This window comes from Scyliorhinus canicula, chromosome 14 (assembly GCF_902713615.1).
Source record: "Scyliorhinus canicula chromosome 14, sScyCan1.1, whole genome shotgun sequence".
Classification (NCBI taxonomy): Eukaryota; Metazoa; Chordata; class Chondrichthyes; order Carcharhiniformes; family Scyliorhinidae; genus Scyliorhinus; species Scyliorhinus canicula.
Window position 1 is genome coordinate 33,104,403 of NC_052159.1, and position 27,119 is coordinate 33,131,521.

The following is a 27,119-nucleotide window of genomic DNA, read 5'->3' on the forward strand; positions in this document are numbered from 1 at the left end:
ATTCCCAGCAAAATCTGTCTCCGGGCCACCAGGGCAGAGAAGGCCAGAACATCGGCCTCTTCCCCCGCCCCCCCCCCCCCCCCCCCCCCCCCCCGGCCCTCGGATCTTCCAACAGCCCAAATATTGCCAACCCTGGATTTGGCGTCACCCTCCCTTCCAGGACCTCTGACATAACGTCCGCAAGGCCCTGCCAAAATCCCCTCAGCTTCGGACACGCCCAGAACATATGTACATGATTGGCCGGGCTTCCCCCACAACGTCTGCACCTGTCCTCCACTTCCTCAAAAAACTGCTCATCCGGGCTACCGTCATGTGGGCCCGATGAACCACCTTCAACTAGATCAGGCTCAGTCTGGCACAAGATGAGGATGAATTAACTCTCTTCAAAGCCTTTTCTCAGCACATTCTTTACGTGTAATTCGCAGGCGCACCCACCATCAGGGGGGAAAGCAGGCAACAAGTTCAACCTCCGTTCATGGAAATAGCACAACAGAATTAAGCAGTAGAACAACAGCATGGACTCTGTTCCAATGGCTCCCAACAAACTATTTGATGGAGGAAGTATTAAGCAGGACAACTGGAGCCAAAATGATATACTCTGGTATATCGCAAATGAAGGAATGGGTTTACACGGCTATAATGTCAGATCTGAAACTAATGGAGAAGCTGCGCTGAAAGCCTCCAGAGATTCTCCAGATGGACAATCACTGAAGTTTGCCAAAGAGTTGCGGGTGATAAAAATGTGTCTATGTCTGGAATTGCAACACCTATCGCTCGGCGGCCCCGGTGGTAGCACAGCTGCCTCACAGCGCCAGGGACCCTGGTTCAATCCTGACCCCAGGTGACTGTCTGCGAGGAGTCTGCACGTTCTCCCCGTGACTGCGTGGGTTTCCTCCGGGTGCTCCGCATTCCTCCCACAGTCGCAAGATGTGTACGTTAGTTGAATGGGCCATGCTAAATTACCCCTTAGTGTCCAAAAGATGTGCAGATTTGGTGAGATCATGGGGACCCAAAATAGGTTTGGTGAGATATGGCGGGAGAGTGGGCCTCGTACGGTGCTCATTTGGAGGATCGGTACAGACTTGATGGGCCAAATAGTCTCATTCTGCACAGTTGGGATTCTGTGATGGCCATACTTGACCTGAAATATGTTCCCCCCAGACTGATTCCATTCATGAGCAATTTAGTGAGGGGTTGGAAAAGTATGTGCTCACACGGAATGAAGGTGTTCCTGATCCACTGGAATCACATGACTATCCATTACTACAGGTATACAGAACAGGGAAGAGATTGAATAACTATTTAACAGTGAGACTTCCGGTGGCGGCCATGTAGGTCGCACATTCGGCAGCTCCCGTCTGGAACGGACTCTCGGACTTTTTATCAGGAGTTTTCACGGACTTTTTGGGGCAGATTGGCGAAGCCAACACTGCCAAAAGGATTACCTCTCTGTTGTATGGATAGTTGGACCAGGAATGGCCGGGTGAAGCGTTTCAGTCCCAACAGACAGAAGCGTGCGGAGCGGGCGCGGAGGCACGGCATGGTTTAGACCAGGGTGCAGGGGCGCAGTGGTCACAGGAGCAACAGGTGTTCCTTAGGGGCTGCTTTGCTGATCTTAAAAAGGACATGCTGGCCCCGATGAAAGCATCAATAGACCAAATGATCCCAACTCAGGCAACACAAGGGAAAGCAATTAAGGAGATGGAGAAAAAGCTATCCGACCATGAGGACAAGTTGGTCGTATTGGCACTTGAGGTGGAGGCGCAGGATGACTGCCACAAGAAGTGGCAGTAGAGGCTGGAGGACCTAGAAAACAGGTCCGGGAGACAGAACTTCAGAATTGTTGGCCTCCTCAAGGGTGTGGAGGGGTCGGATGCGGGAACATTCGTGTCCAAGATGCTAGAGACGCTGATAGAAACGGGGGTATTTCCTCGACCCCTAGAGCTGGACGGGGCGAACAGAGCCCTCGCAAGGAAGCCCAAGGCGAATGAACCCCTGAGGACCATGGTGGTGAGATTTCATCACTTCTCGGACAAGGAACTTGTCTTGCGGTGGGCAAAAACAGAACAGAGCAGCAGGTGGGAGAACAGCATGATACGCATCTACCAGCATCTACCAGGCGTGCTGGATTCAACTGGGTAAAGGCGACCCTCTTCAGCAAGCGGGTGAAATTTGGGATGCTACACCCAGCGAGGCTACGGGTCACGTACAAGGGACGGCATCACTATTTTGAGACGCCTGATGAGGCGTGGTCATTCGTCAAACAAGAAAAGCTGGACTCGAATTAAAGGGCAGTTAAGCTTTGGTGGAATGCGGCGGTGCGGCTGGGTAACACGGTACTGTTTCTAATATAAGATTGTATACAATGTTGGGTGCGTGTAAGGGCTGTGGTGGTGGCTGGAGGGTGCAGTGTTTTCGGCAAAGTTGAGATACGGAGGGGGGGGGGGGCTGTACTTTGTGCGATTTTTCGGGAAGTTGGAGCCTTGGTTCAATAAGTGTCTCCTCACGGGACAATGTTAGTGTCTTCTGTTTATTTTTCGTTTCGTATTACTATTTACTCACTGGGGCTGGAGAGGTAGTTTAATTGGTTTATTCATGTGGGGAGGGGGGTCCGGACAATGAAGCAGCTGTCTGATCGGCGCCAGGGGCGGGAGCTGCCGGGGTCAGCATGGGCCAGCTGACTCTCGGGAGCGACGTGGGGTTGAGCAAGCGCTCAGCTGGTGCTTGGCGGGTGGTTTGGGGTCATGAGGGAGGGGAGGGGGGAGATGCTGCTTTGCTGACAGAGGAGATATCAATTTTGGGGTACCAATTGAGGGTCAGGGTGGTGGCTCCCTGTGGGGGCGCTCGAGGAAGCGAAGGGCGCGGGCTCAAGGTTGGCCAAAAAAGGTGATGGCTACTCAGCAGGGGTGTGGGTGTGGGTTAGCCCCCCGTCCAGGCTGAACACTTGGAATGTGAGGGGTTTGAATGGGCCGGTCAAAAGAGTGTGCGTGTTCGCGCATCTAAAGGGATTAAAGGCAGATGTAGCAATGCTTTAGGAGACACATTTAAAGCTCACAGATCACACGAGATTGAGAAAGGTATGGGTAGGCCAGGTGTTCCATTCAGGGCTGGATTCGAAGACCAGGGGGGTAGCAATTCTGGTCAGTAAGGCTGGATCCCTGGAGGTTTGCGCAGCTAAGAGAGAAGGAGTTCTCTTTTTTCTCCCATGTTCATAAGGTTTATTTCCGCATAGACTTCTTTGTCTTGGGCAGGGCGTTAATCCCAAAGGTGGCGGGGACAGAATACTCAGCAATCACAGTCTCGGACCATGCCCCGCACTGGGTGAACCTGCTGCTTAGTGAGGAGAGAGGGCAGCGCCCACTCTGGAGAGTGGATGTGGGGCTGCTGGCGGACAAAGAGGTTAGCGGGCGGATTAGCAGGAACATCCAGGATTACCTGGAAACAAACGAGGTGAGGTAGCAGCGGCAACGGTCTGGGAGGCTCTGAAGGCAGTTGTCAGAGGGGACCTCATCTCAATTCAATCCCATAGGGAAAAGAGAGAAAGAGCCGAGAGGGAGAGTCTGGTGGAGGAGACACTCCGAGTGGACAGGAGATATTTGGAGGCCCCCGAGACGGGGCTACTGAGGGTGCAGCGAGTCTGCCGGCGGAGTTTGAACTGCTGATCACAGGGAAAGCGGTAGCTGAGGAAGGCAAGGGGGGGGGGGCAGTCTATGAGTACGGGGAGAAAGCAAGTCGAATGCTGGCACACCAAATCGGGGGAGTAAAGAATAAGGAGGGTAACATGGGGCGGAATTCTCCGACCCCCCGCAGGGTCGGGGAATCGCCCGGGGCCGGCGTAAATCCCGCCCCCTCCGTGGCCGGACTTCTCCGCCACCCGGGAATTGATGGGAGCGGGAATCACGCCGCGCCGATCGGCGTGCCCCCCGCGGCGATTCTCCAGCCCGCGATGGGCCGAAGTCCCGCCGCTGACAGGCCTCTTCCTCCGGCGGGAATTGGAGCACCTCTGGTGCTGGCGGGATTGGCGGCGCGAGCGGGCCCTCGGGGTCCTGGGGGGGGGGCACGGGGCGATCGGACCCAGGGGGGTGCCCCCACGGTGGCCTGGCCCGCGATCAGGGCCCACCGATCGGCGGGCAGGCCAGTGCCGTGAGGGCACTCTTTTTCTTCCGCCACCGCCACGGCCTCCACCATGGCGGAGACGGAAGAGACCCCCCCTACCGCGCATGTGCCAGTGGTGACGTCAGTGGCCGCTGACACACCGGCGCATGTGCAAACCGGCGAAGGCCTTTCGGCCAGACCCGACACCGGGTGGCGGGTGTCAAAGGCTATTGGCGCCGGTTTTGGCACCAGACGGCGTGGCGCCAACCACTCTGGCGTGGGCCTAGCCCCATAAGGTGCGGAGAATTCGGGGGGGATGTGAACCGAGTCTTTAAGGAGTTCTATAGCAAACTATACGAGTCGGAGCCCCCGACGGGAGCAGAAGGGATGAGGCAATTTTTGGACCAGTTGAGGTTTCCAAAGGTGGAAGAGGACCTGGTAGAGAGGCTGGGGGCCCCGATTGAATTGGAGGAGATTGTCAAGGGTATAGAGGGCATGCAATCGGGTAAAGCCCCGGGACCAGATGGTTACCAGGTAGAATTCTATAAGAAATGTTCAGAAATATTGAGCCCAGTCCTGATGAGGACCTTCAATGAGGCTAGAGAGAAAGGAACCCTCCCCCCAACAATGTCACAGGCTTTGATCTCACTCATTCTTAAACGAGGGAAGGACCCAGAACATTGCGGGTCATAAAGGCCGATTTTGCTTTTAAACGTGGATGCCAAATTGCTAGCTAAGATTCTGGCCACAAGAATTGAGGATTGCGTCCCAGGGGTGATAGAGGAAGACCAGACTGGGTTTGTTAAAGGCAGACAACTCAATACCAATGTCCGGAGACTTTTTGAATATTATTATGATGCCCTGAGGGAGGGGAGGCGGGGGTAGTAACAGCGATGGACGCAGAGAAAGCCTTTGACTGGGTGGAGTGGGAGTACCTCTGGGAAACGCTGGGGAGGTTCGGTTTTGGTGAGGGCTTTATTGGCTGGGTGAAATTGCTGTACCAGGCACCTGTAGCAAGTGAATGTACAAACCGGCTGAGGCCGGGGTACTTCGAGCTTCACCGGGGAACGAGGCAGGGGTGGTCCCTCTCCCCGTTACTATTTGCCCTAGCTATAGAACCGCTAGCTATGGCGCTGAGAGCCTCGAGGAACTGGCAGGGACTGGTTTGGGGGGGTGGGGGCGGGGGGGGGGGGGGGGGGGGGGGGGGGGAACATCAGGTCTCGCTATCCGCGGATAATTTGCTCCTGTACATTTTGGACCCTGTGGAGATGGGAGAGGTTCTGCGGATCCTGAGAGATTTTGGTAGTTTTTCAGGATACAAACTGAACTTGGGAAAGAGCGAGTTGTTTGTGATCCAGGCCAAGGGGCAGGAGGAGAGACTGAAAGAGCTGCCGCTCAGGATGGTAGCGAAAAGTTTTCGTTACCTGGGTATACAGGTGGCCAGGAAATAGGATGCCCTGCACAGGCTCAACCCGACCCGGTTGGTGGAGCAAATGGAAGGGGACTTTAAAAGGTGGGAAATGCTCCCGCTGTCACTGGCGGGGAGGATGCAGACCATGAAAATGACTGTCCTCCCCAGATTTTTGTTCGTCTTTCAGTGCCTCCCCATCTTCATCCCTAAGGCCTTTTTAAAGCGGGTGAGTAGGATCATTTCGGGCTTTGTGTGGGCGAATAAGACTCCGCAAGTAAGGAGATCGGTGTTGGAGCGCAGTCGGGGGGGGGGGGGAGGGGGGTGTTTGGCGCTGCCGAACTTTCGCAACCACTACTGGGTGGCCAATACAGCTATGATTAGGAAGGGGAGATTGGGGGGGGGGGGGGGCGGTTTGGGGGGCGTGGGAGTAGCTGGAAGCGGCGTCATGTAAAGGTACTAGCCTGGGAGCTTTGATAACGGCTCCTTTGCCGTTCTCGCCGACCCACTACTCCACAAGTCCGGTGGTGATGGTGACACTGCGGATCTAGGGACAGTGGAGGAGGTACAAGAGGGTGGTGGGAGCGTCGGTCTGGACCCCGATATACAACAATCACAGGTTTGTCCCAGGTAGGATGGATGGTGAGTTCCAGAGCTGGCAGAGGGCAGGCATCAAAAGGATGGGAGATCTGTTCATAGACGGAAGCTTTCCCAGTTTGAAGGCGCTAGAGGCCAAATTTAATCTGCCGCCAGGAAACACCTTTAAATATCTGCAAGTACGAGACTTCCCGAAAAAACAGGTAGTGGCCTTTCCGACACTGCCGCCACTGAGGATATAGGACAGGGTGGTCTCCGACACCTGGGCGGGGGAGGGGAAGGTATCGGATATCTACCAGGAACTACAGGAGGCTGAGGAAACCCCGGTGGAAGACCTCAAGGGCAAGTGGGAGGAGGAGCTAGGTGAGGAGTTGGAAGCCGGTCTGTGGGCAGAGGTGCTGGGCAGGGTTAATTCCTCCTCATCATGTGCCAGGCTCAGTCTAATTCAATTTAAGGTGGTCCACCAGGCACACATGATGGCAGCGAGAATGAGCAAGTTTTTTTGGGTCGAAGACAGTTGTATGAGGTGCAAGGGCAGCCCTTCAAAACATGTGCACATGTTTTGCGCATGCCCGGAGCTTAGAGAGTTCTGGCAAGGGTTTGCGAGGGCAATGTCCAAGGTGCTTAACACACAGGTGGTGCCAAGTCCAGAGATAGCGACCTTTGGAGTGTCAAAAGACCCAGGAGTTCAGGGGGCGAAAGAGGCCAACATCTTGGCCTTTGCCTCCCTAATAGCCAGGAGACGGATTTTATTAATGTGGAGGGACTCAAAGCCCCCGAGTGTAGAGACTTGGGTTACCGACATGGCTGGGTTTCTCAGCCTCGAGAAAATAAAGTTTGCCTTAAGAGGGTCTACGTTAGGGTTCTCTCGGAGGTGGCAGCCGTTCGTTGACTTTCTCAGGGAAAGTTAAAATGTCAGCAGCAGCAGCAATCCGTAGGGGGGGTGGTGTTGGGGGGAGGGGGGTCAGTGCTTCATTGGGATGGTGTGGGAAGACTGGATTGCGTGGGATAATGTTTATTTAATTGTTATTGTATATTCTCTTTTTGCACTGTGTTAATGTTCATTCTAGTTTGTTTGTTATTATTGATATTACTGTTTTATTATGAAAAATTTTGCAAAACCTTAATACAAATACTTTTTTAAAAAACTATTTAACATTGCCGCCTCCTCTAAGATTTTAGTTTGATTGACTGCACTCAACTGCAGATAAAGGTGACTTGAATTCAGCATTGTTGCTCCAGCTTTAAGGTGTAGATCAGTCTCTGACCAATTTGTGCTGCATTCAGGCTGTTATTAAATTTGTTGTGGGACCCGTTTCAGACAGCAAAAACTCCGGCAGGTTCTTTTGTGCTATACATTTCATGGAATTTACAGTGCAGAAGGAGGCCATTTGGCCCATCGAGTCTGCACCGGCTCTTGGAAAGAGCACCCTAACCAAGGTCAACACCTCCACCCTATCCCCATAACCCAGTAACTCCACCCAACACTAAGAGCAATTTTGGACACTAAGGGCAATTTATCATGGCCAATCCACCTAACCTGCACATCTTTGGACTGTGGGAGGAAACCGGAGGAAACCCACGCACACACGGAGAGGATGTGCAGACTCCGCACAGACAGTGACCCAAGCCGGAATCGAACCTGGGACCCTGGAGCTGTGAAGCAATTGTGCTATCCACAATGCTGCCCTCCTGCAGAAGTAATAAGAAAGTACATTTGTGCTAATCAAGTGGGCCCGCTGTCTGTATGTACTTGCCCACCTCCTGTTTGCCACCCCAAATTACCTGCACCGTATTACCTGTTGCCTTGACTTACCCCCAGGCTAGCTCAGTATCCAAATTGGCCGAAATTTGAAAGCCCTATGTCAGCTGCATCATGGTACACAATTTGTGCCTGCAGCTGACTGGATTCATTCCACAGGTGAATTTATAAAGGTTTAAGGACCTCTGTTGTTCGCATCCATGAGTTCAGTGTGCCAATTAATGAATGTCCACAATTGGCTGCTATTGAATGTAGAGCCCATTATTACTTTGTTGATCTAAATATACAAATGAAGCCAATGAAAAGAGAAAAACAGTTTTGTTGGACAAAGTCCAGAGTGTCCAGTTTTTCAGTGTTTGCTTCATAGAGAGCAGAAGGAGATCATTGAGCACATGTTGCCTCTGCCAGCTGTTTGAAAGATGTTATTCACACTCCTTGTATTTGATCCCGTAGCCATGCAGTGACTACCTTTTTCAGGCTGTTGTGAGTCATCAGAAGTGATCTTCGTGGTTGCTCTTCATCACAAAAATTCATAGGTGGTGATCTAAAGTATTTTGCCACTTGCTCACTACGAGTGACACATGAGCGATATTCTGTGTGGATCTCACCTGTAGCCCTGTTAAAGGCTGGGCTCTGCTTTGCTTTTTCTCATCATCTGAATTCCTGCCAGATTTGGATATAAAAATATAGAAACATAGAAAATAGAAGCAGGAGGAGGCCATTAGGCCCTTCAATCCTGCTCTCCCATTATTTGGATTATGGCTGATCATCCAACTCAATAGCCCAATTCCGTCTTCCCCATACCCTTTGATCCCCTTCATCCTAAATGCTATATCTAACTGCTTCTTGAAATCGAACAATGTTTTGGCCTCAATTGCTTCCTGCAGTAGTAAATTCCACAGGCTATTGGTGATGCCCAACAAGATTGTTTTCTAACATGTGTATTGGGGAAGAGTGGTGATGACTTTGAGCCAAATGTTGCTCCCATCACCTTGATGCATCAGTCATTATGGAAGCTGTATTCAAATGCTGGTAAAACAGGTGATACCCAAGCCTTAGCTATGATGCCTTTGCAAGGGTATCTCCACTTGAGACAACTTTGTTCCCTACAAACTGCACAATTCTTGCTGTTAAGTTGCCAAGATACACAGATATGCACTGCTTGGCTGACAAAAACTCACAAGCAGGAGGTATCACAATGGCATTCAGAGGAAACTCCATTTTATTCAATATTCAAAGTTTGATCACTTTAGTTGGGGAACTGTTGTTGGGGTATTGATTATGTAAGCCATGTTGGCTGGGGTTTCTTTGTTGTGCGGTTGCTTATTATTTTAAAATTTAATATAAATGCCTCAATAAAACATTTTCAAAAAAACAGTTTCATCACTTTAAATATACAGTAATTCTGTAAAAAGCCCCAATGGTTGACATTTTGAAAATTGGACCTTTCATTTAGAACATATTTAATTATATTTGTGTATTTACCGCGGTGATATGCAAACTGGTGTGAAGCATTGGATTGTAATTCAGTGTCTTCTTCATTCTTTTCTGTTTTAGAGTTTTCCTTTATCCAGTGGGGATTAAATCTCTTTAATTTCTCCAGCCGCCATGCTCCAAGCAAAAACCCATTTTGCAAACGTTGTAACTGATATCGAAGTTTGGAGACTTCAATCATGCATATTTCATTGTCCTGTCAAAATGAAAAACATAAACCTGGAACAAATTTCACAAACATAACTGCCAACACTTTTCTTGTCTCTGTGGAGCCATCACTGCAGCTGTTACATTGTAATGCGCAATAAATGCAAGTTAAAAAGTGAATTAGACATAGAATTTACAGTGCAGAAAGAGGCCATTTGGCCCATCGAGTCTGCACCGACCCTTGGAAAGAACACCACATACCTCGACCATATCCCCGTAACCCCACCTAACCTTTCTTGAACACTAAGGATATTTTAGCATGGCCAATCCACCAAATCTGCACATCTTTGGACTGTGGGAGGAAACAGGAGCGCCCGGAGGAAACCCACGCACACACGGAGAAAACGTGCAGACTTTGCACAACAGTGACCCAAGCTGGGAATCGAATCTGGGACACTGGATCTGTGAAGAAACAACTACATTGTGCTACCGTTCTGCCCGTTCGCGATTCTTCTGTATATTGAAGTAGCAGGTCTGGAATAAGTCTTCTTCGAAGTCTGAGTCGTGTTATAGCTTTTTGCTGTTAGAGTCTATCTAATCTATCTGAATTACTAGAGTAATTACCTGGTACCATGTTATATTCCTTGCCTTTTCCTCCAAGATAGCCAGATATGTAGTGTTGACAAAGAATATAAAAATAAGAAGTTTGAATCAAACCAATTTTATTTTACACTACTAAACTTGATTAGGTTTGCACACTTTACTGAGTAACAGATACTAAACTAATAATACTGAAGCTGTAATACAGTAAACAATATTTTCTCTAACTATTAAACTACATTCTAACTTTAAAAAAAATAATTATTCTCCTTTTTCACATTTTCTCCCAAATTTACACCCACCAACAATAAACAATAATCAACAACAAATATGTAAATCCCCATAACAATAACGATTCCATCCTTCCACCAACCCCCAAACATTAGCCCGCATGTTCACATAAACAACTGACAAAAAGGAATCAGGGATTACCCATAGTCACGCTTAATACACACAGCCCCCCTCCCCCAACCCTCCCAACTAATTTTCGATGTTATCCAGTTCTTGAAAGTGCATAATAAATAATGCCCATGAATTGTAGAACCCCCTCCGTCCTTCCCCTCAGTTCAAACTTAACCTTCTCAAGAGACAAGAATTCCAACAGGTCCCCCCGCAATGGCACAGGGTGGAGAGGTTGCTCTCCATCCCAGCAGGATCCACCTTCGGGCGATCAACGAAGCGAAGGCTACGATATCTGCCTCCACACCCGTTTCCAACCCTGGCTGGTCCGACACCCCGAATATGGCCTCCCGGGGACCCGGGTCCAGTTTCACAAGCACCACCTTGGAGATTACCCTAAAAACCTCTTCCAGTACTCCTCTAGCTTTGGACAGGACCAAAACATATGAACGCGATGAGTGACCCCCCCCCCCCCCTCCCCCTCCTCCATATCCTCTCCCAACTCTTCCTCCCACTTTGCTTTGATCCCTTCCAGTGGTGTCTTATCCTCTTCCAAAATAGCTCCGTACACCGCTGACACTACCCCCTTCTCCAGTCCCCTTGTCGTCAGCACCTCCTCCAGCAATGTGGAGGCCACTTCCTCCGGGAAGCTCTGTATCTCCTTCCTGGCAAAATCCCAAACCTGCATGTATCTAAACATTTCCCCCTGCTCCAGTCCATACTTCGCTTCCAACTCCTCCAATCCTGCAAACCGACCCCTAAGAAACAAATCTTTTAGCGTCTTAATCCCCTTCTCTTCCCATTTCCGGAAATTTAAACTACACTATAACTTGTCCTTGTGCTATATCTCTACAATGAATTCTCACTCTGCTCTCATCAGCTTCTCATCATGTTCTCCAAAAATTCCGAGTGATGCTACCTTATATACAATAGAGATTTCCAGCGAGGAGGGCTGTAGTTTGAGAATTTAACTAGAGTAGGAAGCATAAATAAACACATGAGGAAGGAAAGAGTGGAAAGATACTGGGAAGTCATGCTACAGTTGTAGAGAACCTTGGTAAGGCCGCACAAATCTGGTCCCCCACTATCAGAAGGCTTTGAAGATGGTGCAGAGGAAGTTTACCGGGATGTTGCATAGTTTGGAGGGTGTTAGCTATGTAGAGAGGCTGAATAGACTCGGACTGTTTTCATTAGAACAATGGAGGTTGAGGGTCGACCCGATAGTGGTCTACAAGATTATGAGGGGCATGGATAGAGTGGCTGGGTGAAGGGGTCAGTCACCAGGGGGCATAGGTTTAAGGTCCATGGGGAAAACATTAGATGAGATGTTCGAGGCAGGTTTTTATACACAGAGGATGGCGAGTGCCTGGAATGTGTTGCCAGGGGAGGATGTGTAAGCAGATACATTAACAGCATTCAAAAGGCACCTCAACAAATACTGAAGCCTCCTACATGCTGCTCGATAAGCCCACGCCCTCTATTTACCTTCGGAGAAACAGGGGATGAAGAGTCCTCCTCTCTCTCTCTCCTCGTGTGGTCAGCTCACCAAGACTTTTCTCTTCACCTGACTGCAGCTTGCATTACTAGTTCTACCCTCCCCTCTCAAGATCTTTACCTTAAGGGGGAAGCACGTATAATACAGGGCTTCCAAGCTCCAGTGGGAACTGAGCACGTCAAATGCATAAAGGCAGGGATGACAAGAAAATGTTCATGTAATTACAATATTGCTTCCTGCTTAAACTACCCAAACCCACTGTCAACTAATGTCCACCTTGTTTTCATTCCACTCGATCAAGCACAGGCGAATCAAACCTCTCTATAAAGACGCAAGTCAGGGCTGTGATGGAATATGCTTCACTTTCCTGCGCGAGTTCAGCTCCAACAATGATCAACAAACTCACCTCTATCCAGGACAAGGCAGACCATTTGACAGGCAGCCCTTCTCAAGCATCCACTCTATCTATCACCGACTGATCTTGGCTGCAATTTGTAACATCTATAGAATGCACTGAAGCAACCGGTTTCTTCCACAGACCCTCACAAACCCATGACACCTCACTGCCTAGAAAAGGAGAGGGAAGCAGGTCCAATGAAACACCATCAATTTCAGATTCCCCTCACAGCCGCACAATACCCTGACTTGGAAATAAATCACTGCTCCTTCATCTTCACTGGGTTCAATGTGCAATGATTCAGGTGTGCAATGATTCTAGAACAAAGATTAAAGAACAATATAGCACAGGAACAGGCCCGTTGGCCCTACAAGCCTGTCATACCACCCTTTGCCAAAAACCCTCAGCACAGCAGTATCCATCTATACACATCCTATCCATGTGTTTGTCAAGATGTTTTTTGAACGCCGTTAATGTAGCTGCTGCCACAACCTCCCCTGACAACGCGTTCCAGGCACTCACCACCCTCTGCATAAACCCCCTGCCTTGCCAATCTCCTCTAAACTTTGCCCCATGGACCTTAAACCTATGCTCCACTCCACCCCGGTAAAGTGTGCCTGCCCATCCACTCTATCCATGCCCCTCATAATTCTGTTTTAAAAAATATAATAATCTTTATTGCCACAAGTAGGCTTACATTAACACTGCAATTAAGTTACTGTGAAAAGACCGTAGTCGCCGCACTCCGGTGCCTGTTCGGGTACATGGAAGAAAAATTCAGAATGTCCAATTCACCTAACCGCACGTCTTTTGGGACTTGTGGGAGGAAACCGGAGCACCCAGAGGAAGCCCACGCAGACACGGGGAGAATGCTCTGCACAGACAGTGGCCCAAGCTGGGAATCGAACCTGGAACCCTGGCGCTGTGAAGCAACAGTGCTAGCCAGGCCTCCGTCTTTCTAATGAAAACAGTTTGAGTCTATTCAGCCTCTCCACATAGCTAACAGCCTCCAGACTAGGCAACATCCTGGTAAACCTCCTCTGTACTCTCTACACAGCTCCACATCCTTCTGGTAGTGTGGCAACCAGAATTGTGTGCAATATTCCAGGTATAGCCTTACCAAGGTTCTATACAGCTGCAGCATGATTTGCCAGTTTTTATACTCGATTTCCTGCCCAATGAAGGCAAATATTCCGTCTACTTTCGTGACTACCTTGTCCACTTTTGTTGCCATCTTCAAAGATCTGTGGACCTGCACACCCAGATCTCTCTGTTTTTCTATATTCCCAAGTTACCAAAATGCATTACCTCACATTTGTCTGGATTAAACTCCATTTGCCATTTCTCTGCCCAAATCTCCAATCTATCGGTGTCCTGCTGTAACCTCTGTAATCCTCAACACTATCTGCCACTCCACCAACCTTGGCGTAATCCGCAAACTTACTAATCAGACCGGCTACATTTTCCTCCAAATTGTTTATGTACACTGCAAACAACAGAGGCCACAGATCCCTGTGGAACAGCACTAGTCACAACCTGCCATTCAGAAAAACACCCTTTTACTGCTACCCTTTGTCTTCTGTGACCAAGCGAGTTCCATCTTACCACCTCACCTCTGATTCCGTGTGACTTCACCTTTTGTACCAGTCTGCCATGAGGCATCTGGTCAAAGGCTTTACTGAAGTCCATGTAAACAACATCCACCCCTCAACAATCATCTTTGTCACCTCCTCAAAAAACTCAATCAAGTTAGTGAGGCACGACTTCCCCTTCACAAAACCATGTTGTCTATCGCTAATGAGTCCATTTGTTTCCAAATGGGTATAAATCCTGTCCCTGAGAATTCTCTCCAATAATTTACCTACTACTGATGTGAGGCTCATCGGCCTGTAGTTTACAGAATGATCCCTGCTACCTTTCTAAAACAGTGGTACCACATTAGCTATTCTCCAGACCTCTGGGCATTTAGGAATGGTCAATAAATACCGCCCTTGCCAGTCATACCACACCCTCAGAATGATTTAATTAATTCATAAATTCCTTTAGGAATAATTAGTTTTGAAAAGATAATGTAGTTCGACACACATACCGAACCTCTGTGAGCTGCTAAACTTTGATCCAAGAAAAGTAGAAAGGCCAGTAGCATCATGGCATCCAACATTGGCTACCTAAAAAAAATATATTTTAAACTTAAAAAACATTGGTGTCACAAAAGAATCGTGGAGTAACTTTCCCTCTCATTTTCCACAACTTTCAACCTCTGATGAGACACGTTGGAGTAGGTTATCGTCTTGATACCCAAGCATAAAACTGTTGAGAATTGAAGGCCCATTATATTTATTTGAATCAAATGATAATAATAGTTGATCAACATGCTTTAGCTTTGAGGAGGCAAGTTATAAACTGACATTGTTGAATGAAGTTTAAGTGCCTCTGCAGAGGGACCAATCAACTCTGCTCAATGGTTGAATAAACTTGGCTTGTTCTCACTGGAACAAAGGAGGTTGAGAGGCGACCTGATAGAGGTCTACAAAATTATGAGGGGCATAGACAAAAGTGGATAGTCAGAGACGTTTTTCCCAGGATAGAGGGGTCAATTACTAGGGGGCATAGGTTTCAAGTGTGAGGGGCAAGGTTTAGAGGAGATGTAAGAGGCAAGTTTTTTTTTAACACAGAAGGTAGTGGGTGCCTGGAACTGGCTGCCGGAGGAGGTGGTGGAAGCAGGGACGATAGTGACGTCTAAGGAGCGTTTTGACAATACATGAATAGGATGGGAATAGAGGGATACGGACCCTGGAAGTGCAGAAGATTTTAGTTTAGATGGGCAGCATGGTCGGCGCAGGCTTGGAGGGCTGAAGGGCCTGTTCCTGTGCTGTACTTTTCTTTGTTTTTTGTCCAATGAGTGGAATTTAGTGTGGTGTTTTGGGAGCAGGCAATGTGGCGGCCTGGGTGATTTAATCAGGCGGGAGCGGAGATCTTGTCTTCCCAGCAGCAGGTTGAGTTTTAGGGATTAAGCCAGTGGAATTTAATAATAATAATAATAATAATCTTTATTGTCACAAGTAGGCTTACATTAACACTGCAATGAAGTTACTGTGAAAAGCCCCTAGTCGCCACATTCCGGCACCTGTTTGGGAGAATATTCAGTGAGAATTCAGAATGTTCAAATTACCTAACGGCACATCTTTCGGGACTTGTGGGAGGAAACCGGAGGACTCGGAGGAAATCCACGCAGACACAGGGAGAACGTGCCGACTCTACATAGGCAGCGATCCAAGCCGGGAATCGAACCTGGGACCCTGGAGCTGTGAAGCAACAGTGCTACCCGCTGTGCTACCATGCAGTAGGTTGGGACTTATGACAGAACCTCTTTTCCAACATTTGTATTACATGAATATTCATCAAGTTAGAGTTTTTCCAAATTAAGACCAATCTTCAAGATTAAGTCAGCAGAGAATGGAAAACACGTGGATGCCGATTTACAACTTTTTATTCTTTCACAAGATGTGGGCATCACTGGCTGGACCAACGTTTGCTCCCCATCCCTAATTTCCCATGAGAAGGTGGTAGTGAGCTGCCTTCTTGAACTGCTGCAGACCATGTGGTGTAGGTACACCCATTGTGCAGTTAGGAAATGCATTCCAGGATTTTGCCCCAGCAACAGTGAAGTAATGGTGATATATTTCCAAGTCAGGATGGTGTGTGGCTTGGATGGGATCTTGCAGGTGGTGACATTTCCATGCATCTGCTGTCCTTGTTCTTCTGGATGGTACAGGTGATGGCTTTGGAACGTGCTCTCGAAGGAGCCTTGGTGAGGTACTGCAGTGCATCTCGTAAATGGTACAGACTGCTGCCACTGTTAGTTGGTGTTGGAGGGACTGTATATTTGTGGAAGTACTGTTAATTTAGTGGACTGTTTTGTCCTGGATGGTGTCGAGCTTCTTGAGTGTTGGAGCTGCACTCATCCAGGCAAGCGGGGCGTATTCCATCACACTGCTGACTTGTGCTTTGTAGATGGTGGACAGGCTTTGGGGAGTCAGGATGTGAATTACTCATTACAACATTTCCAGTCTCTGACCTGCTGTTGTAGCCACAGTATTTATACGGCAGGTTTAGTTCCATTTCTGGTCATTGTTGACCCCCAAGATGTCAACAATGGAGGATTCAGCTCATGTCATTGAATGTCAAGTGGAGATGATTAGATTGTCTCTTTTAGAGATGGTCGTTGCCCAGCACGAGTGTGATGGAAATGTTACTTACCACTTATCAGCCTAAACCTGAATGTTGTCGAGGTCTTGCTGCACATAGACACAAGGACTGTTTCAGTATCTGTGGAGTCGTGGATGATGCTGAACATTGTGTAATTGAGTGAAAGAGTGAACATCCCCAGTTCTGACCTTATGATGGAAGGAAGGTTATTGATGAAGCACAGTTGGGCCCAGGACACTAACCTGAGAAATTCCTGCAATGATGTCCTGGAGCTGAGATGACTGACCTCCAGCAAGCACAACTATCTTTTGTGATTCCAACCAATGGAAAGTTTCCCCCCGATTCCCAATGACTCCAGTTTTGCTAGGTCTCCTTGATTCCACACCCGGTCAAATGTTGCCTTGATGTCAACAGTAGTCACTCTCACCTCGCCTGTGGGGTTCAGCTCTTTTGTCCGTGTTTGGGCCAAGGCTGTAACGAGGTTGGGCTGAGTAGCCCTGGCAGAACCCAAACTGAGCATCAGTGAGCAGATTATTGCTGTGTAAAAGTCATTTAATAGCACTGTTGATCACAGTGTCCATCAGTTAGAAGATGACTGAGGGTAGACTGACGGGTGGTAATTGGCCTGGATGGATTTCTCCTGCGTTTCATAGACAGGGTATGCCGGAGCAATTTTCCACATTTCTGGGTAGACGCGATGTTGTAGCTGTGCTAGTTCTGGAGAACAAGTACTAATCATAAGTTCATAAGGTATCTAGGGACAGAATTAGGCCAATGTGCCCATCAAGTCTACTCCACTATTCGATCATGGCTGATTTAATCCTAGCCTTAACTCCACTGTCCTGCCGTTCTCCATAACCCTTCAACCCATTACCAATTAATCCACCGTACTCTGGGGTAGCGAATTCCACAGATTTACAACTCTTTGGCAGAAGCAGTTTCTCCTCAACTCTGTTTTAAGTTTGCTACCTCTTATCCTAAGTTTATGAACTCTCATTCTAGAATGCCCCACAAGTGGAAGCATCTGCTCCACATCTACCTTATCCATACCTTTTATCATCCCTCAATTTGATCTCCCCTCATTCTTCTAAACTCGGGAGAGTACCGGCCTAAACTGTTCAATCTCTCTTCATATGACTAACTCCTCATCTCTGGAATCAATCCAGTCTGATCTCACCAATGCCTTGTATTGTTGCAACAACACTTCCTTACCTTTATATTCTATTCCTTTAGCTATAAATGCCAACATTCCATTCACTTTCTTTATTACCTGCTGTACCCGCATGCTAGTTTTCTGCAACTCATGACCCCCAGATCCCTCTGCAGCGGAGCATCCCGAAGTTTCTTCCCATTTACATAATAAGTTGCCTTCCCATTTTTCCAACCAAAATACATGACCTCGCACTTGTCCACGTTAAACTCCATCTGCCACATTTTGGCCCACTCTCCTAACCTATGCTTGAGTACATGCACAATATCCCTTAAACACTATTTTGAAGAAGGACAGAATTGTCCCCGACATCCTGGACAATGCCTGTCCCTCGATCAACATATCAAGAACAGACACCGCGATCTAACGGAAGAGGTTCGACATGTTATTTCAGGCGGGTTTTGCTGGGTGTTTCCCACCGGCCTGTCCCAGACCACCCAGGAGACTTCAATGGCTCAGAGGACCCCCCCCCCCCTCCCTCCCGGGTGCTGTTCTGCCTGGTCCATGTTTGTGTGGACCAGTACGGAATGGCGGCCGACTGAGACCGGTATAGCCCGGGAGGCTGATACATCGCGGGTAAGTATGCTTAAGTGGGCGGGATTCTGGTCATGCCACCCCGCGGCACTTGGGTAGATCCCGCGGGGCGACATGGCTGCCGGGAAGCCTGCGGGGAGGCCTTACCCGGCATAAACCGGTCATGTAGCTCTCCCGGTCGGGCGCGATGTTTGTGAGAGTTTGCTATGTGTTAATTATCTGCTGGTTTTCCGATATTACAACAGGTTACTGCATTTCAAAAATACTTCATTGGCTGTAAACTGCTTTTGAGTTGTCCAGTGGTCATGAAAGGTGCTGTATAAATGCAAGTCTTTCTTTAATAAGTGAAGGGAAATCAATGCTTTTAACTCCCTGGGCTCAAATCTCCCACCGCTTTGTGCTCGCGCTTGAGTGCAACGCGGCCAGAGAATGCCGGGAGAGGCTTGCAGCGAGCCGTCCGACAGTCTCCGTGCCTCCCGGGATTCTCCGAAGTCCCGTGAGACGTCAGAGTCGGAACTCTACCCCAAATGGGTGGGACCGAATGACGCTCACAGACATAGGTCGCAAACCTACTTACAACCTACCTGCGTGGGATCCACCGGCCTCCCTCGATTCTCTGGGCTCCCCAGGGGTGCCAGTGCAAGGTGCCCGAATGTCGTCGGGCACCAATCAGTGCTCGTCCACACAAACGTGGACCAGGCAGAAAGGCACCCAGGGGGTATCCCGGGCCGCTGGAAACCCCAGGGCGGTCAGGGTAAGTGCAAGGTGGCTCCCTCGCCCTCCCCTTGGAACATGGGCACCTTGGCACTGCTGAGCTGGCACCTTGGCATTGCCAAGCCAGCAGGAGCACTGCCTGGGTGCCAGTGCAAGGTGCCCGAATGCCAGGTTAGCACTGCCAAGGGCCAGGGGTAAGGGGGACCATGCCCATAAAATGAGGGTGGAGTAGGTGTTTGAAGAGTGGGAGGATGCAGGCCTGGTCAGTAGGTGTCTCCGGGAGATTGGGTGGGTGATGGGTGGGGATCCTAGAAGGGAGGAGGTGCTGTAAGGGAGTTTGGGGGGAGCCTGAAGAGGGGGGGGATCCCAGGAACCCCACAGCAGAGTGTCCTCATTTGCGGGGTGTGTGATGTACCATCAATTGAACGCGAGACGAGTTGCTGAACAAAAGTATGGCTTTAATTTACTAGATGTTAGCCCTGTGGTTGATTACAGTAGAAGGACGACCGCCGGGAGTACTGGGTATTTAACTCAGCCTCTCGACCAATCGGAGAGCCATCACATGACTGGTCTCAACCAACCGGTCGAGAGGCACATGACCGACCAGGGCCAATGGTAAGCCGGTGTTCTGCGCCAATGGCAGGCAGCTATGCTAATAATACCACCACAGTGTGTCCATGTATGTGGGGAGTGACATTGCCCATGGATGAAGGGTGTGGGGGACCCAGAAGCTCACTGAGAGATCAAGGCATTTTTCAAAATGGTGACCCGATCTCAGTGTTCAGCTCCCCAGTGCTAAAGGAAATTCTAAGTGTGGACTAAACCGGTGCAAAACTTCCCAGGGCCTAAAAGGTGACTAAGTCATCTTTAGGGGCTGGTTTAGCACAGTGGGCTAAACAGCTGCCTTGTAATGCAGAACAATGCCATCAGCGCAGATTCAATTCCCGTATCGGCCTCCCCAAACAGGCGGCGGAATGTGGCGACTAGGGGATTTTCACAGTAACTTAATTGAAGCCTACTTGTGACAATAAACGATTATTATTATTATTTTAAATGGCATTGAATAGCGGTGGGGAACTCCCTGAAAAACCCACCACAAATCAAAATTTAGGATTTATTGTGGAGAATCGCGCCCCCTAATTTGGTATGTGTGAGAATATTTTAACGTTAATCCCTGTTTAGCCTATTTGATGATGTCACTGCACTTGAATGACTGGAGATCCCCTTCACTTGATGCCAAATTTACCTGCCACCTGGAAAACGGAAAAGAGAGGTATTCGGGAAGCATTGGAAAATGTCCTTATATCAGCACTCTTGACAGTTTTCCTATTATCTAGGAGCATTTGTTGAAGAAGGGAATGGGTGAGCTGAAGACAAAGATTCGATGGGAGGCAGTGGTGTTGTCTCTGGGCTAGTAATCCAGAGACCCAGGATAATATCCTGACGACTCAGGTTTGAAATCCAACATGGCAGATGGTGAATTTTGAAGCTTGTTCTGGAGGGAAGCAATGTCTGGTCGCAGTAAAACCGGAAACAAAGGACGCGCTAAGGCCAAGACTTGCTCACCCAGAGCTGATCTCATAGAGATATAGAAATTCGGAGCAGGAGGAGGCCATTCGAGTTTTCTCCTCAATTCATTATGATCATGGCTAATCATCTAACTCAAAAGCCTAGTGCCACCTTCCTCCCATATCCTTTTCGCCCCTAGTGCAATATCTAACTATCTAGTGCAGCACGGTAGCATGGTGGTTAGCATGAATGCTTCACAGCTCCAGGGTCCCAGGTTCGATTCCCGGCTGGGTCACTGTCTGTGCGGAGTCTGCACGTCCTCCCCGTGTGTGCGTGGGTTTCCTCCGGGTGCTCCGGTTTCCTCCCACAGTCCAAAGATGTGCGGGTTAGGTGGATTGGCCAGGCTAAATTGCCCGTAGTGTCCTAAAAAGTAAGGTTAAGGGGGGGGGGGGGTTGTTGGGTTACGGGTATAGGGTGGATACGTGGGTTTGAGTAGGGTGATCATTGCTCGGCACAACATCGAGGGCCGAAGGGCCTGTTCTGTGCTGTACTGTTCTATGTTCTATGTTCTATGTTCTATGTTCTAACTGCTTCAATGAAATGAAAAATGAAAATCGCTTATTGTTACAAGTAGGCTTCAAATGAAGTTACTGTGAAAAACCCCTAGTCGCCATATTCCAGCGCCTGTTCAGGGAGGCTGTTACGGGAATTGATCCATGCTGCTGGCCTGCCTTGGTCTGCTTTCAAAGCCAGCGATTTAGCCCTGTGCTAAACAGCCCCTGCAAACTTGCAATGCTTTGGCCTCAACTACTTTCTGTGGTGATGAATTCCACAGACTCACCACTCTCTGGGTGAAGAAGATCTCCAGTTCCCTGTCAGTCGCATCCATTGGCTGCTGCACAAGGGCCACTATGTGGAGCGGCTGGGCGTTGTGGCTCCCGTCTACCTGGCCGACGGCTGGAGTATCTGAGCACCGAGATCCTTGAGCTGGCCGGCAATGTGACTAGGGATAACAAGAAGACCGCCATCATCCCCCACCAGCTATATCTTGCCATCCACAATGACAGGGTCACCATCACCCAGGTCCCTGCCCAACATCAAGGCTCTGCTACTGCCCAAGAAAACTGGGCATAAGGTTTATGCCTGATGTGGGGGTGGGGAGAGGGGGAATAATCATGAAAGAGAAAGGCCACTGGACTGGCTTTACAGCCAAGGAAGTACGTTCTGAAGTGCAGTTACTGTTATAATGCAGGAAATACTGCAAATAATATGTGCATAGCAAACTCCCATGAATAGCAATACGATAATGTACAATTGATCTGTACTTGTGACGTTGATTAAGGAATAAAGACTTGCCTGACCCTACCATCCCCTGCCCCCATCCCCCGCCCCCCATACCCCCACTCCCCCATATCCCCCGCACCCCATCCCCTGCCCCCCCCACCCCCCCACATCCCCCGCACCCCATCCCCTGCCCCCCCCACCCCCCCACATCCCCCGCACCCCCATCCCCCCACTACCCCCATATCCCCGCAACCCATCCCATCCCCCGCCACCCCCATCCCCCAACTCCCCCATATCCCCCGTTCCCCCACTCCCCTGCCCCTCCCTCATCCCTTGCCCCCCCAGCCCCTGCCCACCGCCCCCTCCACCCCCATCCCCCACCCCGTCCCCCCACACCCCCAATCGCCCCCCCAGCCCCATCCCATCCCCCCCCATCCCATCCCCCCCCCCATCCCATCCCCCCCCCATCCCATCCCCCCCCCCCCCCCCATCCCATCCCATCCCCCCCATATCCCATCCCCCATCCCATCCCATCCCCATCCCCATCCGTGCTTCTAGTATCAATTATGTTGAGTGTTTGAGCTGGCAATACGGGAGGCACAGTGATCTGGCTGTGAAACGTACTTCACTATTAAAAGGAGGCAATTAAATAAAGCTAAACTGAATCTCTCCATTCCAACCTACATTGACAGCAGTTTTCACAGCCATTTTATAGCCGATCTATTTCAACACATGGAAACTAAGTTACATTGCCATTCACTTGTTGAACAGAAACTCCTGTAATGCCTTTAACTCCTCAGCTGTACTGAATTCAATAATGTTCCGTCAATCCAAACAACTTGTAGCTGTTTTCTTTAACTGTGAAAGTTACCATTTAACAGATTTGCTCACTTGCTGAAAATTGTCCTTGATATCTTAAAAGCTGGGTCATCATGCTTTGCAATAGCCATGACACCAAAATGCAAACAAATAATGGTAAAGCTTTCAGTAAATTGGAAAAACAGCATGCCTTTCCTTGTGATATAGCATGATTTAGCTTGATTCAAAACAATTTATGCAGCGATCAAAGACAGATAACAAAACTCACCCGAGCTGTGGCAATATCTCAAGCAGTTGCAGTATTCGCAAAGTACTGTCTTGTGCTTGGAATAACCAAGAATGGCACTAAAGTTGTTGATATTGCTGTGGGTAAGAAACCAGATGGTTTATATTAAAGTCCCTGGCGTAAATGATTCCATCACATTCCAGCAATGGAGATCTTCCACTTACGCTTAAGGGAGGACACATTTTCATCCCTTGTGTAAAAATCCATGTCCACAGATGTTCAAGTCAACTTCATTAAGGTTATACCTACATATTTCAAACTAAGAAAGGCACGTATCAAACTTGGCTCAGCATCCATCTAGTAATTTGAATGAATGGCCAAAAACAGTTCATATTATTGACAAATTTGTACTTTCTTCCATGTTATTATACTTCAAAGCAACACTAAATGGCTTCAGCAGCTGGGATAAGTGATTACACTGCAGTCCCCAATGGTCAATTTAGAGTCAATTGAAACAGCACATTTTTTGACAGAAGTGAGGACAATTGTTACATATACAAGGTCTTTTATGACTTTATTTAAATAGCCGCTGCAGAGTGCCAATGCCAAGACCTGCAATTAAATTAGGTAGAAAATAGACAAAATTTAAATGTATTTGAATATTTACTGATGGTGGCAGCATGATTTAAATCTGTAACTAGGTCATGAATACATCAACAATGTAGTTTCTGCCAGTTTGTATTCTCCATCAGAACCTAGAGGAGGTGTAATGCAAACCATGCCGAGGGCTCAGAGCCAGATGAGGTCCTAATAAGGGATTATCCCATCCAGTTAATTTCCTTGTGGAGAATGTAGGGAGTAATATGCTCCTTGGCCTCTTCCATTTGCAAAAATAGAATAACAACCTGTATGTATTATTTGTTCTTGGGAACAGGGCATCACTGGCAGGCCAGCATTTCTTTGTCCATCCCTAATTGTCCTTGAATTTAGTGGCTTACAAGACCAGTACAGAGGGCAATCAAGAGTCAACCACTTTGCTGTGGATCTGGAGTCACATGTGGGCCCAGACAAGGTAAAGATGGCAGTGTTCTTTCCCTGAAAGGACATTAGAGTACCAGATGGGTTTTTACAACAGTCGTTGAATATTACTGTGTTCACCATTATTCAGACTAGCTTTATATTCCAGTATTTATTGAATTCAAATTCCATCCATTGCCATAGTGGGATTTGAACCCGACTCCCCAGAGCATTCATAGAATCCCTACAGTGCAGAAGGAGGCCACTCAACCCATCGAATCTGCACCAACACTCTGAAAGAGCATCCTAACTAGGCCCACTAATCCCCGTAATCCCACCTAACCTGCACATCTTTGGGCACTTAGGGGCAATTTTAGCATGGCCAATCCACCTAATCTACACATCTTTAGGTACTGTCTGGGCCCCTGGATTAATGGCCCACTGATATTGCCACAATTCCACCATCTCCCTTAAATTAACTTGGTTATTACAGTGTTAAATCTTTAGTACTGTATACTTCCTCAAAAATATATTTGTTGTTTTCACAAAAAGCTAACAATCACAATAATTTGCTTACATTACTTAACATCAGATTGTGTAGCAGTCCATACCTGTATGTAGAAAGATCTAAATGATACATGGGTTTGAGCTAACAGTGTCTATTAACATTCAAACCACACAAGTGCCAGACAATGATCATCTCCAACTGGACAGAGCCTTTTGAGATTCATTAATGTCAACATATCGCCCCCACTATCAACACCTTGGGAGGTCACCATTGACCAAAGGCTGTACTAGCCAGGTAAGTGCAGTGATAGTTTTCAGCAGGTCAGAAACGGTGTACCACCCTGGCACATGGATCATTTCCTGCCTCCTAAACCCTCTCCACCACCTACAAGGCACAAGTCTAGCATTGAATGGAATATTCTCCACTTGCTTAGATGAATGCAGCTCCAACAACATTGAAGAAGCTTGACACCTACGAGAAAAAAAACAATTCATAGCCTAAACATCCACCACGGCATATGCTAGGAAGGAGAAGACCAGGGGACATTAGCGTGCATGTTAAAAGATGCCTAAAGTCAACAGGACAGGTAGATAAGGTGGTTGAAAAGACATATGGGATACTTGCCTTTATTAGCCAAGGCATAGAATATAAGAGTAGGGAGGTTATGATGGAGCTGTGTAAAACGCTCGTTAGGCCACAGCAAGAGTAATGTGCAGTGTTGATCACCACACTATAGGAAGGGTGTGATTGCACGAGAGAGGGCGGAGAGGAGATTCACCAGGATGTTGCCTGGGCTGGAGTGTTTCAGCTATGAAGAGAGGCTGGTTAGGTTGGGGTTGTTCTCCTTAGAGCAGAGAAAGAGGGCAGCATGGTAGAATAGTGGTTAGCACTGTGGCTTCACAGCACCAGGGTCCCCAGTTCGATTCCCGGCTTGGGTCACTGTCTGTGCGGAGTCTGCACGTGTCTCCCCGTGTCGGCGTGGTTTCCTCCAGGTGCTCTGATTTCCTCCCACAGTCCAAAGATGTGCAGGTAAGGTGGATTGGCCATGTTAAATTGCCTTTAGTGTCCAAAAAAGGTTAGGTGTTACTGGGTTATGGATATAGGGCAGAGGTATGGGTGTAAGTGGGGTGCTCTATGCAAGGGCCAGTGCTGACTCGATGGGCCGAAAAGCCTCCTTCTGCACTATAAATTCTATGATCTATGAGGTGCACAAATTATGAGAGACATAGAGTGGATAGGAATAAAATGTTCCCGTTCGTAGAGGGGTCAATAACTAGGGGGTTTAAGGTAAGGAACTGGATATTTACAGGGGATTTGAGGAAACCTTTTTCACCCAGAGGGTGGTGGGAATCTGGAACTGTCTGCCTGAAAGGGTGGTAGAGGAGGGAACCCTCACAACATTTAAGAACCATTTAGACGAGCATTTGAAATGCCATAGCATACAAGACTACGGACCAAATGCTGGAAAATGGGATTAGGATAGACAGGTGCTTGTTCACTGGCGATGACATGATGGGCCGAAGGGACTTTCTGTGCTGTAAAACTCTGACTATACCATGCCTATGAAGTGTGTATTATCTCTGAAATGCATTACAGTAACTCACTAAATTTTCTTTGGCAGTACCGGCATAGTAGCACAGTGGTTAGCACTGTTGCTTCCCAGCGCCTGGGTCCCAAGTTCGATTCCCGGCTTGATTACTGTCTGTGTGGAGTCTGCACATTCTCCCTGTGTCTGCGTGGGTTTCCTCCGGGTGCTCCGGTTTCCTCCCACAAATCCCTAAAGATGTGCCCTTAAGTAATTTGGATATTCTGAATTCTCCCTCTGTGTACCCGAACAGGCGTCGGCGTGTGGCGACTCGGGGCTTTTCACAGTAACTTCATTGCAGTGTTAATGTAAGCCTACTTGTGGCAATAAAGATTATTATTATTCACAGCCATCACATTTACAAGGACAAGTGAGCAGATGCATGGGAATATCATGACCTCCAAGTGTCCTTCCAAATCTCACACCACTTTGACTTGTACATATATCAGAATTCCTTCATCACTGCAAAGGGAAAATCATGCAACTATCTACCCAATAGCATACAGGGCCAACTTTACCACACAGACTGGAGTGGTTCAAAAACAAGGTCTACTGTAACTCGGGCAACTCGCGATGGTCAATAAATGCCAGCATTGCCAATGACGCCATTCCATGAATAAATTAAAAAGATTAGTGTCAAAGCATCAGGATTAGAAGCATGTCACAAATATTTTTTTAAATACTAAGGTTTATGTTGAAAACAATACACTGAATCAGAGGCAATTCAGAAATACGGTCAAGGAACTTGATGGCAAAAATCTATTTTTGTAACACCAGATTTACTGTAAAATGATCTGGCTTTCTAGAAAAAGCCGATTCCTCATTTTGTGGAATGGCTCAATCCTCTGAAAATAGTTATGCAGAGATAGGGCAAAGGGTACCTTGATATGACAGGCCTGTAGTCAGTTTCTGAATTTGTCCATTTTAGCAAGAATGCTGTACATCTGGACAAATTATGCCGGAATAGATGGTGTAGCCACGGGATCCGCTCTAGATCCAGTGCTCGCTAACATTTTTGACCGTTTCCACAAGAAATGCATTTTTCAAGGCGTGAGCCCTAACCTTATGACATACCCTGTGCATATTTCCGATATGTGGATGAAAAGTTCA

General features: G+C 48.2%; 1 protein-coding gene across 6 annotated transcripts in view; it reads right to left on the bottom strand.

The window, feature by feature from the left end:
* The window catches only part of fgl1b (fibrinogen like 1B), a 56,987-nt gene that overhangs the window by 11,575 nt on the left and 18,293 nt on the right, over window positions 1-27,119 (bottom strand). For 2 of the 6 annotated variants that reach the window (XM_038818399.1, XM_038818397.1), the window contains exons 2-4: window positions 22,942-23,036; window positions 14,484-14,562; window positions 9,348-9,552 (exon numbers count right to left, since the gene is read on the bottom strand). In XM_038818399.1, coding sequence (XP_038674327.1) covers window positions 9,348-9,552; window positions 14,484-14,555 — 277 coding nt within the window. In that variant the 5' untranslated portion in view covers window positions 14,556-14,562; window positions 22,942-23,036. Of the gene's footprint in view, window positions 1-9,347; window positions 9,553-14,483; window positions 14,563-21,411; window positions 21,431-22,941; window positions 23,037-23,123; window positions 23,233-27,119 lie in introns of those variants that run through there. The other 4 variants (XM_038818400.1, XM_038818401.1, XM_038818396.1 and 1 more) reach the window with 3 other exon arrangements.